Below are 13382 nucleotides of genomic sequence, written 5' to 3' on the forward strand. Positions count from 1 at the left end.
GTATTTTTCTGGTGACTGAAGTTGAATGGGGAAAATGGAAACCAACGAACATGCTAGTAACACATTGACAAAGTAATATTTTCAATGGGACCGTGATGTGAGACTCAGAGGAAGTATTTTGTGAGATAGAATGCAGATACACACACACACACACACACACACACACACACACACACACACACACACACACACAGAGGAAGTATTTTGTGAGATAGAATGCAGATACACACACACACACACACACACACACACACAGAGAGAGAGAGAGAGAGAGAGACTTCTGAGCAAGGTAGTAAGTTTTTTTGAAGAAAAATTGATCCTACATTAACTCTCCCACCCCTAATTCCCATGTCCATTATGAGTAGGTAGTTTTAATGGATCATGAAGGCTCTTTATACAGAGGTCTGCTTGAAAAGCAGTGGGAGGGAACTGCTGTGTCTCAGCTGTAATGCTACTCTCTTTCGTTCTGTCTGGTGCAGGAGAATCCCCTTTTAAAAGAGCCTGACAGTTCCTTGGCATCTGACCTCTGACTGGACTGGAGGCCATAAGAGGTTGGAGGGAGCAGAATTGATGGTCTGCCCTCTAGACTTTTGCAGCAGAACCAAAATGACACTGATGCATAGAATTAAAGTGGCAAGAGGCATGTGAACAAAGCTGCTCACATTGTAATGAGATTTATTTTTCCCAAAGTAAAAAATGCTGTTTCTTTTTTTTTTTTTTTTTTCTGATTATAAAGATAAATATATTCTTATGTAGAAAATTCAAACAGTACAGGAAGTATAAAGAGGAAAGTAAAATCACCACCCGTGGACAATAACTATTAACATTTTCGTAAAAATCTTTCCTGATATCTCCATTGTGTATATATAAATACATATACGTTATGTATACTCTTATAAAATTTATATCATATTCATGCTGTTTTGTGCATACTGTTTTCGTTTAGTATCATATTATCATTGTATATCAATATCTATAGATCAGTCACATTTGTATTAAAGGCTAACATGGTATTCAGTTGATTTAGCTAGTTAGGATATTTCTAATTTTTTGATTTCATAAATAATGCTGCATTTAACATCCTTGCATATACATCTTAGCTCATTTGTTGAATTATCTCCTCTGAATAAATTTCAAGCTTTGGGATTTTCAGGGTCAAGCATTGTGCTCATTGATACAGATTACCAAATAGCAGGGGAAGACTTCTTTACATGTGCTGGCACTACCCTTTGTGAGGCTGCATATCTGTGGTAGCTTTCCCCCATGTTGACCCTTGTTCCCTTATTCCCCGTTAGTGTGTTACTCAGACGATAGTTGTCACATATGGGAGCATGGCACTATAATGGCAGATGCTTCTAAAAGAAAGATTGAGCAAATATAGTATTATAAGTATCTGAGAACTTGCTACTGCATTATATGTTCAGAATTTCCTGCCCAATATCAGATAAAAGTCCTTTTAAGCCAGTGATGAATTTACTGTCTTGCTTCAGTTTACTCAGCTGTATATTTGATGCAGGAAGTTTAAATTGTGCTTTCAGGTGTCATCTAATTTGTAAACTAGGTCAGGAAGAAAATCAACGTTTTTTAATATCTCCTGTGTGCCAGCTTTTTCTATTGGTGTCCCATGTAATCGTAATAGTCTTGTGAAATGGTACAGTTATTGCTGTTTTACAGTTGAGGAAGCTGAAGCTCAGGGAGGTTAAGTCAGCTGCCCGCCAGTATATAGCTGCCCACCAGTATATAGCTGCCCGCCAGTATATAGCTGCCCGCCAGTATATAGCTGCCCGCCAGTATATAGCTGCCCGCCAGTATATAGCTGCCCACCAGTATATAGCTAGTGGTGGTGAAGTAGGATTTGAACCTAGGTCTGTTTGAAAGAATTCGATCAACAATATTAGATAGAACGTAATTAAGTGCTGAAATATAGCACCGCCATGTGCCCTGCCACATCCTGGTGGCTGTGTAAGTGTTGGGGGTTGGGGTGTGGGGACCTTCCCCGTTCTCTAGAGAGAGGGGGCAGTGAATTGGATAAGAGTCACCCTGGAGTGGAGGGGCAGATCCATGCCCAGCCCACATGGGATTCCTGGGCTCTCTTTGGCCACCTTCTGCATTCTGGGCACAGGTGGAGGGCTAGAAGCTGATGGAACAAAAAGTAAAACAGCCTCAAAGAGTGTCCCCCAACACTGGAATCCCTAATAAGTTAAAAAATTAACATTTCTACACCTCAGCATCCTCATCTGTAAACCGAAGGTAATGATAGTACCTGCATCCAGGGGCTGTTGTGAGACTCAAGGTGTGCTATGCCCAGAAAGCACTGAGCTCTGCATCAGGGTTTGCTCAGTGCAAGGTAGCTGCTAGAAGTAGTAGCAGTAATGGTGATCTCAGATAAACAAGAGAAAACAGCATGCTTTTATCATTTGTCAAATGTCTTAAAATTATAATACTTTTTGCAGGCACCAATGTGGGGAAGTGCTTAGAGTACTGGGAATGGGGAACAATAGGTGCTCAGTAAATGTTAACTATAGCAATAATCAGTATTGCTACTTGAGCCAAAGCAATCTTGAGCAAAAAAGTAAAGCCGGAGGCATTATGCTACCTGACTTCAAACTATACTACAAAGCTATAGTAACCAAAACAGCATGGTACTGGCATAAAAACAGACACTCAGACCAATGAAACAGAGTAGATAACCCAGAAATCAACCCATGTACTTACAGCCAACTGATCTTTGACAAAGGCAACAAGAATATACATTGGGGAAAAGACTGCCTCTTCAATAAATGGTGCTGGGAAAACTGGACATCCATGCGTAGAAGAATGAAACTAGACCAGTAGCTCTCACCATATACCAAAATCAACTCAAAATGGATTAAAGATTTAAGTATATAACATGAAATTATAAAACTCCAATGGGAAAACATAGGGGAAATGATTCAGGATGTAGGACTGGGCAAAGACTTTATGAATAAGACCCCCAAAGCACAAGCAACAAAAGAAAAAATAAATAAATGGAACTATATCAAACAAAAAAGCTTCTGCACAGCAAAGGAAACAATCAACAGAGTGAAAAGACAACCTACAGAATGGGAGAAAATATTTGCAAACTATACATCAAACAAGGGTTTAATACCCAGAATATACAAGGAACTCAAACAGCTTCACAGTAAAAAAAACCCAAATAATCCAATTAAAAAATTGGCAAAAGAGCTGAATAGACATTTTTCAAAGGAAGACATGCAAATGGCCAACAGACACATGAAAAAATGCTCAACATCACTAATCACCAGGGAAATGCAAATTGAAATCAAACTGAGATATCTCAGCCCAGTTAGACTGGGCAGTATTAAAAAGACAGAGAATAACAAATGCTGGTGAGGATGTGGAGAAAGGGGAAGCCTTCTGCACTGTTGGTGGGACTGTAAATTAGTACAGCCGTTATGGGAAACAGTATGGAGGTTTCTCAAACAACTACAGATAGAACTACCATATGATCCAGCCATCCCACTACTGGGTATATACCCAAAGGAATGGAAATCATCATGTTGAAGGATACCTGCACTCCCAAGTTTATCGCAGCTCTGTTTGCAATAGCCAAGATATGGAACCAACCTAAATGTCCATCAATGGACAACTGGATAAGGAAAATGTGGTATATATACACAATGAAAGACTACTCAGCCATAAAAAAGAATGAAATTCTGCCACTCACAGCCACATGGATGAGCTTGGAGGAAATTATGTTAATAAGCCAGGCACAGAGAAATACTGCATGTCCTCTCTCATAAGTAGGAGGAAAGAAAGAAAAAGAGAAAGAAAGAGAGAAGAGAAAGAAAGACCACAATTAAATTGTGAACTTTCAGAAGGAGAGAACAGACCTATAGTTACTAGAGGTGGGAGAGGGGCAGGGGGAGGGGGGTTAGGGAGTAGTTGGGTAAGGGACACAGAATAATTACAATTTATAATGATGAACATGATAAAATATTGATTTGATCGTCACATACTGTACACAAATACTGATAGTCAACTCTGTACCCCCTATATATGTATAATCAAAAATAAATACGTTTTTTATGAAAAAAAAATCAGTATTACTATTTGAATCCGGCCTCATCATGTGAGATGTTGCACTTGATCTTAGCCAAAAGGCCGAGAAGCGATCATCATGTGAGATGTTGGATGGATGCATGGGCCTCAAGGCTGAGAGGCAGCGTAGCGTGGGCTGTATAGTCTGCAAGCCCAGGCTGCAGGCTTCTTCACCCACTTACTCACTGCATAAAACTCCCTGAGCCTCCGTTTCTTAATCTGCAAAATGTGTGTATAGTAGTGTCTGCGTTCGAGGGTTTTTATAAGACGATGAGATGAAACACAAACCACCTAGCACAGTTATGTGGTGATTACTTAGGATAAGAGTGCACTCCGAGTGCACTTCTCAGCATACCTTCTGCAGGGGCACCTAGGGCAGTCTGCCAGCCCTGTCTCACAGCTCGAGCAGCATGCTCCTGGCAGTACCAGAAGCCAACTTCTGTGACCTTGAGATGCTTTGATGGGCCACACTTATAATAACCAGGTACCTAATATACTTTTAATCCATACAAGAAGTTTATGAAATCACTATTACTGTCATCATCCCCATCTCACAGATGAGAAACCTGAGACTTAGAGAGGATGTGACTTTGCTCCATCCATAAATGATAGAGCAGAATTTGGTGCCAGGAAATTTGACTTTCAAGCAATTTTTAACCACTTTGTTCCATGCTTGCTGCTTGGGAATTCATAGCTGAATCCACCATTACCCAGGCTCCTTGCAGGCTGACTTTGGGGGAATTACTGGCCTCTTACACTCAATTTTCTGTTCTCCCCTGTCTACCTCAGAGGGTTCTATCTGAAACAGATGAGATAATGTGTCTGAAATGCTTTGAAAGCTGGAAAGCACTGTATTAACAGAGTTGGTAATATACCAAGTAGAAAAACAAAACTTGGTAGAAACCCAGTGATGGATTTTTCCACTTCAATTAATTTGTGTGGTGCTCCTTTACACAACAGACATAACCAACTAACAGGCTATTTACAGGATATTAAATTTGCAAGGAGCCAAACTGGACAGGGGATGACGTGGTCGATCCACATGCACTCAAAGAAAACTTACATAACGTGGGTTATATCTACATTAGTATCCTTAGGTAAAGTGTCTGGGGACAAATGAATTTGGGGTCCTCTGTTTTTTTCCTTTACATTGACAGCGCCGGAGCTCTTTAACTACAACAAAGGAATATTTCCTATATTATGATTTAGTTTTTATGCTACACGGAGAAGTATTTTCTTCCTTCTTAGTTTCAATTAGTATTAATTAAATGTAAGTGAATTGCTCTGGAGTTACAAGCAGCTGCATTTTAAAGTGCATATCTGTTTCCAGTTGAGAAATGAACACAATTTTAACACATACCAATTAAGCCAAACAATGCACATTGTCTTCCTTAGGTCTAAGAACTCACCTTGCAAACACAGCCAAACAGAAGAGGCAATGGTGACACCTGTACTTTGGGGGCTAATAGATGTGATGTTGGTTGACAAAAATATAAAATCCATTTTGAAAGGAACATCGGGAGCTTTGAAAACTGTATGAAAGGAAATGTTACATATTTTTAGGGCCCCGGACACAATCCTATGTTGAATATCAGCATTCTATACCAAACACACTACTAGAAATCATTAACCAAACAGTTGTACGTACGAGGTTATAAAAAAAGATCTAATAGAAGTAATTTTTTTCCAGGGAATTTTCTCAGTGACGAATCCACATCCTGAAATATTTATAGTTGCGAGAATTGAAAAGGTTCTACAGGGAAACATTACACACTGTGCAGAACCTTACATCAAAAATTCAGACCCAGTAAAGGTATTTATAAAGATCATTTGTGAACATGTCAGCTTGGTATAGAATTTGCCTTTTATTGATATCTTGAACTACATTGTCAGTGAACCCTGTAGAAAAAAAAACATTCTCTGAGCATGCTGTATATTCTGAAAATATACAGCATATCCCCCTCTCCCCCACCCCTTTTCATTTATGTTCTGTTAGCATGACAATCTGACTTCTGCTTGCTTATCAGAATAAGAGCTAAAGGCTTTTAGGCAACATCTGCTAATTGACATTTGTATCCTTGGCAATAGTCACTCTTTCCTTACTCATAGCTTTAGAATGTCAGAGCTAGGAGAGCCTTTTAAAAAGATGATCTAGTCCTATAGTTCCCAAATGCCAGTCTGTACCCAGATTTACTCCTATCTGTGATGAAATGAGAAAAGAAAGATGAAGCTAAATGTACTTAATTCTACAGGCTGCCCTTTATTCTGATATTTTTGCCCTTCCTACTTTTTAAATGTTACGCCTTTCTTTCCTGAAATGTTGGCATATTAAATGGTAGGAATTTTTTTCATTGTTTCATTTTGTTGAAGATCCTTAAGTGGCAACACTAAAAGTTGACAGCCTTATATCATCACCTAAATTTCTGGATCATGAAATCCAAACATTCAGAAATCACTGATCTCCTTTCATTTTATAAATGAGAAAACTGAGGCCCAGGGAGGGAAAGGGTTCGTGGTACAGTTCATTCCTAGCACTCTGGCTACCGCGTATTCATGAAGCATAAATCTCTTGTACGTGGCATTTCATTGTGTATCCAAATAATGTTAATTAAGTGGAAGGTGCTGAGGAGACGTGACTAATTTGTGGGGGGAAAAAAAGGCTTGACGATATAGATAAAAGCCTCTAGCATTCTGAATCCCAAGGGATAAGCATCCAGGCAGCATTTCACAGCCTGTTTGGACTCTGCAGGCAATTTATCTCTTTTGTCATCTCTCAGTGCCTGTGCCAACAGCAGCTCCTGCCCACATTGGACTAATTGCATAGGCCCTTGGTCACTTGTTCCTTACCTTGGGAGTAGAAAGGTCAACTTTATTCACAAAAAATTTCTCCCAAGAATGATGAACATCTGTCTGCTGTATGAAAGGAAATGCACATTCAAATTGCTTAAAATTTTCCCAGTACAGGTCTTTGGTGCAAAACAGTGCCCTTTATTTATTTTGTCTGTCCTCTAATGTAATGATGAAAGCTATGTTAAGGAGAAAATCTAAAACCTTTAAGAAATACCTTGGTCTTGGAAAATGGGTCGCTGATGTGTGTTGTGTTTTATTTGTAGCTACTTTTATGGGTTTTTTTTCTACATTTTTAATGTTTTATCTCAGCAAATTGGGAAAATTATTTTTGTGGGTGGGTCTATGGCCGTTTGAACAAACATCAGCCTATTTCTTCTTTCTGACCTCAGACGGCCCAGAAGGTGCACAGGACAGCTAAGCAAGTGTGCAGCCGCCTTGGACAATACAGAATGCCCTTTGCTTGGGCTGCCAGGTTTGTACAAATATAGCCCTGACCCTTCTATTCATACTCATATGTGAAACTGAGGACTGTTGTCCTTACCAGCATTCAGCAGTCTGTTTCTGGCATGCCAGTTGTATCTTGGGACACTTGAAATGTAAGAATTCTTTCTTTTAGAATTTGTTGTGCATCAAAGACCCTCTTCAAGACCTTCTCATTTTTTCACATGTCTTGCTTTAGGGAAATTTTCTTTGGATTAGGTTACTGATCTGACTGATGTATCACTTAAGTTTATTGCATTTTAAAGCAGAGCTTATTTGATAAAGTGATGGAATTTTTTCCAGAAAACCAGTAATTGTAATGAATTAGGTACAATATGTGCACTATTTCAGAGTTGGCTGGGTTTATGCTTTGAAAACTCTCACAGACTAATTCTGAAAAATGTACTGAAAATCTAAAGGCCGATAATGCGGTCATTAAGTTCTAGAGTGTAATTAACTAATAGATTTTCTTGCTTCCTGGTAACAAATTCAGCCAACCTTCTGGGATTAGTGTATTTGGAAGTGTGCATCATCTATCCGTCATATCTGATGTTAGGTTACATTGTTTTATCCAAATCTTGCAAATCTATGTGCAATGGTGACTTAAAGCATAGTTCTTGCTTATCCGCCCCTTTGAAGTACAGGTTCACTGGCTTGTTTGTGGTACAGCCTGTACAATTCACTGGAACTTCTGGGGAAAGGGCATTATGTTCTGAATAATTTAATCAATTATGTTCTATGGGTGCTGGGGAGAAGCTTAGGGTAGAAGATTCTAAGTTAATTAACTCTTCTATCTGTCACTATTTATAATCATTTCATTTTTGGAAAGACCTCAAAATGTATGTTGGTAGATGAAAAGTCCCATTGTCCTTGTTTTGAAGACTGGTTAAAAACCAAAAATGATAGCCAAGGATAGGTGAATGGCAAAGAGTAGCGGAGGCTGGTGTGGGGAGGCATTACAGAAGGCGAAGTATGGTTTGTAAATATAAGCATACTTACAGTGCTCCAGCCTGGAAAGTCAATTGCTGCTGCTGCTGCTGCTATTATTATTAATAGTTATTAAGTGCTAACTCTGTTCAAGGCACTGGTCTAAGTAAGTGCTTAATGTATATTTTCGGAAGAGGTGGATATTGTTGTCCCCAACTTGGAAATGAGGAAATTGAGGCACAGAAGTAAGAAACAGAAAAAAGAAAAAAAATCCTTGTCCAAGTTCTGTTGAGCATGTAGCAGAGCAGGGATCAGAAGCCAGGGCACCTGACTTCGGAGCCCACTCTAACCACTGTGCCATACTGTCCCCCTTTGGACCATAGCAGTAGCTGCTTGATCCTGTTTTTTTGCCAGTAGAAAAATTAATTTTGAAATCTTCAAAGTTAGAAGCTTTGATCCCAAGTTCTGATGAAAATTATGCGACTTTTTTTTCCTTCCTAAATTGTTTTGGTTGTCAGCAGTAGCAGGAACTCATTCTAAAAGATTGGCTGAGTATTTAAGAGAAGTATGATAAAGCCCTGTTTACTGGAAATAAAGGAGGTATGCTTAGAAGTAGGAAAAATGGGGTTAATGACTATAACCACATCTGCAGAGGCTCTGCCAGGGGGAATTATATTTCTGGCTATAGCTGCTTCCAGTATTTGGGTGCTTATTTATTACTTCCCATTTTAGCAGTAAAATAGCCGCTTAAAAATGGGAGAAGAGGATGGGAAGGGAATAGTTCAAATTCATAAGACAAACTCTACATATATATTGTTAACTCTGCGTATGAATTTATTTTAAAGATCTAATTTAATTTTTATCAACTTTAGGGCGATATAATTTACCTTTGATAAAATGCGCACATTTTAAATATCCAGCTTGATGAATTTTCATGAATGTGTACAGTCATGTAACCACCACCCCAACCGAGATATAGAACATGTCTGTCACCCCAGAAAGTTTCTTTATGCCCCATCCAGTCAACCATCCCACCCCTACTCCAGGCAACCACCAGTCGGATTATCACTATAGATGACTTTTATCTATCCTAGACCTTCATATCAATGGAATCATGCAGTGTGTAGTCTTGTGTTTGGTTTCTTGTGCTCAGTGTGGTTTTGAGATTCATCCATATTGCTGTGTGCATCAGTAGTTCATTTTGAGTAGTATTCCATGGTATGAATATATCACAGTTTGTTTATCCATTCACTTGTTGATGCATATCTGGGTTATTACTAGTTTGGGGCTATAACAAATAAATCTGCTGTGGACATTCATGTACTATGTGGAAACATACCTAGTAGTGGACTTGCAGGATTGTAGAGTAGATGTATACTTAACTACATGAGAACCACCAAACTGTTTCCACAGTAGTCTCACCATTTTATGTTCCCACCAGTGTTATCTTAATTTATCAATACTTTAGAATTTAAAAAACAAACAAACAACAACAAAAAAAACCTTCTGTTGCTGTTGTAGGCCCATTTTCAAAGATATTCAAGGCTCTCTGGATCTGGATGGGAGATTTTCTCCTTTGTATAAACAAGACAGTAGCAAGCTTTCAAACGAAGACATTCTCAAGTTGCTCTCAGAATACAAGAAGTAAGTGGTGTTAGACAATAAATTAATATAATAGGTAAATTATCAATTTCTTAAAAAGATAAATATGAGTCATGTATGGGAAAAACTGAATGCTTAAATTTAAAATTTTAAGTTGGATAGAGGATTTACCAATGTATTTAGTAATCATAATTTTTAACTCTAAAATATTTTTATTTTATACCTAGGCCAGAAAAGACCAAATTGCAGATTATTCCTGGGCAGCTAAACATCACAGTAGAATGTGTTCCTGTGGACTTATCAAGTAAGAACATATTGCAAATAAACCTTAAAGGTTATGTTTGAATCTCAGGTGTTTTTTTTTTTTTTTTAGTTTTATTTTATTTTGTCAATATACAATGTGGTTGACTATTGTGGCCCATCACCAGAACCTCCCTCCCTCCTCCCTCTCCCCCCTCCCTCCCAACAATGTCCTTTCTGTTTGCTTGTCGTATCAACTTCAAGGAATTGTAATTGTCGTGTCTTCTTCCAGGTTTTTATCTTTTCATTATTTTTCTTGAGGTTTACATGCTGTATTAGTTTTCTAGGGCTGCCATAACAAAGTATTACAAACCGGGTGGCTTAAGACAACAGAAATTTAGTCTCTCACAGTTCTGAAAGCTAAAAGTCCAAAATCAAGGTGTCAGCAGGGCCGTGTTCCTGCTGAGTGCTCTAGGAAAGAATCATTCCTTGCCTATTCCTAGCTTTTAGTAGCTCCCAGCTATCCTTGGCATCCCTTGGCTTGTAGCTGCATCACTCCGATATCTGCCTCTGTTATCACATGGCCTTTTTCCCTTTGTGTCCTCACATGGCCTTTTTAGAGAGACACCAGTATTGGATTTAGAGCCCACCCTAATCCAGTATGACATCATCTTAACTACCTACATCTGCAAAGACCCTGTTTCTAAATAAAATCACATTCTGAGGTTCTGCATGGACATGAATTTTGGGAAGACATTATTCAACCCAGTATGCATGGTGAATAATTACAGATTAGGAAGCGAGTTAGGTTGATTTTATCAGATGCTGTGTCATATATAATATATAATGTTGTGAGTGGGCTCTAGTCATTTTCTGCTGCCTTTTGCCTTGGATAACTTTTTACTTCTGTCATCAACTAAGAGATCAAAAAGGAGGAGAACTTCTTTTCTTGTCTAAGGAAAAGAATCTAAGAACCCAGGAGAAAAGTGAGCAGAAGACACAAAAGACAATTTGCAGAAAATAATATGAAGTGGCTAGTAACTATTTGGAAAATGTTTAATATCAGTAATAATGCCACTAATGTGAATTAAAACAAGATGCTTTTGCTTATCTAGCAAACTTACAAAAAACATTTAAAGTGAAACTGTCTAAGGCTTTTGGCCAACCACCATTACCTGTCGTGAATAGTAGTACAATTTGGCAATAGATATCCATAGATGTCCATAACTAAAGCATTCCAGTTTTGAGATTCTATCTCTCCATTCATTCACTGAATAAGTATAAATTGAGTAAACATGTATTGAGTACCTACCAGGTACTTCAAACTTATAGAGTTTAAAGTCTAGAAGGAATGACAGACAATAAACAAAAAAAAGGAGACGAGTAATTTCAGCCTATAATGGGGGTGTGCAGCTTTATAAAGGGTGTGACCAGGGAGGGCCTCTCCTAAGCTCAAGATCTGAAGAGGAAGGAGGAGCCAGCACATGGTGGTTGGGACTGTACATTCCAGACTGAGGACATCATGTATGTTGTAAATAACTTGAGGTGGGAGCAAGCTTGGTTGTGTGAACAGAAAGGGAGCCAGTATGGCTCTATGTAGTATGTGATTGGAGCAGTGGAGATTGGGGATGAAGTAGAGGACCAGGTCATGCAGGGAATTATATAGACGCTGGTAATGCCTTAAGAAGAAGGAAATCCTGCCATGTGTGACAACATGAATAAACCTGGAAGAGGGACATTATGCCAAGTGAAATAATCCGGGCACAGAAAGACAAATACTACGTATCACTTATATAATGAATCTAAAATAGTCAGACTTACAGAAACTAAGAGTGGAATGGTGGTTGGCAGGAGCTGGGGGGAGGGAAAAACAGGAAGGTATGAGTCAGAGTACAAAGTTTGGTTACACAAGATGAATAAGTCCTATAGATCTACTGTACAGCTGAGTGACTATAGTTAAAAATGCTGTATTGTGTACTTAAAAATTGGTTAAGAAGGTAGATTTTATGTTGTGTTATAACTAATAATAATAATAATAATAAATTAGAAAGTGGGAGAAAACTTTTGGAGGTGATGGATAGGTCTGTAGAATAGACTATGGTGATGGTTTCACAGGGATATACTTATCTTCAAACTCATCAAGTTGCGTACATTATATATGTACAACTTTTTGCATGTCAATCATATCACAATAAAGCAATTTTTTAAAAAAAGATTGAATTCAGGGCCAGCCCATGGCTCACTTGGGAGAGTGTGGTGCTGACAACACCAAGTCAAGAGTTAAGATCTCCTTAGCAGTCAGCTTTGAAAAAAAAAAGATTGAATTCTAAGAGCAGTGAGAAAGAAGTCACTAAAGGATTGTAAGCATGGGAGTGGCATCTAATTTACATTTTAAAGTATCTAAGAGTACAAGGGATTATTTTTTTCCTAAAGAAATAATTTGAAATGTAGACAGGAATTTATTTACAAAGATGTTCGTTGCAATGTTATTTATATTTGGGGAAAACTGGAAACAACCAGAATCCAGCACTGTCAGTGTGGTTAAGACAATTATTGTACACCAAGACCATGAAACCTTATGCAGTCATTAAAATGATGTTTACACCGAGCCCGTGGCGCACTCGGGAGAGTGCTGTGCTGGGAGCGCCGCGATGCTCCCGCCGTGGGTTCGGATCCTATATAGGAATGGCCGGTGCACTCACTGGCTGAGTGCCGGTCACGAAAAAGACAAAAAAAAAAAAAAAAAATGATGTTTACAAAGAGTTCATGGAATAAAACATCAGACAAAGTTGTCAAAAAATTAGGATAAAATTCTATACATACAGTAGGTTTTTTATATTACTGTATAAAACATGTATAGAAAGAAAACTAGAAGAAAATATGTCAACATGTTAACAGTGGTTATCTCTGGTTAGTGGAATAACCAATCGTTACTGTATACTTTTACTCTGTACCTCAGGATATTCTAAGTATGTATGGCTATAATGATCAGAGAAAACCAAACCGAACAAAACATACTGTGTTTTCAGGTCCGACTCTCCCTGGGTCTTTCGTCTCCATCAATATCACTCTGCAGTAAGGACGAGGAGTCTTAGAGCCCCTTCAGTATATGAATAACCTTTATTACAGAGGCTACTTCAATCACATATGCGGCTAAACTTCTCTGAGAATGTATTTTTCACCTTTGGGAGTATTGAATT

General features: G+C 38.4%; 1 protein-coding gene and 1 pseudogene across 1 annotated transcript in view; one reads left to right on the plus strand and one right to left on the minus strand.

Annotated features, from left to right (window-relative positions):
- Positions 1-13382, plus strand: part of DOCK11 (dedicator of cytokinesis 11) — a 169029-nt gene that overhangs the window by 64325 nt on the left and 91322 nt on the right. Inside the window, exons 13-16 of the mRNA XM_063084253.1 lie at positions 5774-5896; positions 7323-7405; positions 9862-9984; positions 10170-10246. Of these exons, the coding sequence (XP_062940323.1) occupies positions 5774-5896; positions 7323-7405; positions 9862-9984; positions 10170-10246 (406 nt within the window). The remainder of the gene's footprint in view (positions 1-5773; positions 5897-7322; positions 7406-9861; positions 9985-10169; positions 10247-13382) is intronic.
- Positions 3998-4158, minus strand: LOC134368722 (U2 spliceosomal RNA; annotated as a pseudogene).

The sequence above is a fragment of the Cynocephalus volans genome, chromosome X (assembly GCF_027409185.1).
Source record: "Cynocephalus volans isolate mCynVol1 chromosome X, mCynVol1.pri, whole genome shotgun sequence".
Taxonomy (NCBI): Eukaryota; Metazoa; Chordata; class Mammalia; order Dermoptera; family Cynocephalidae; genus Cynocephalus; species Cynocephalus volans.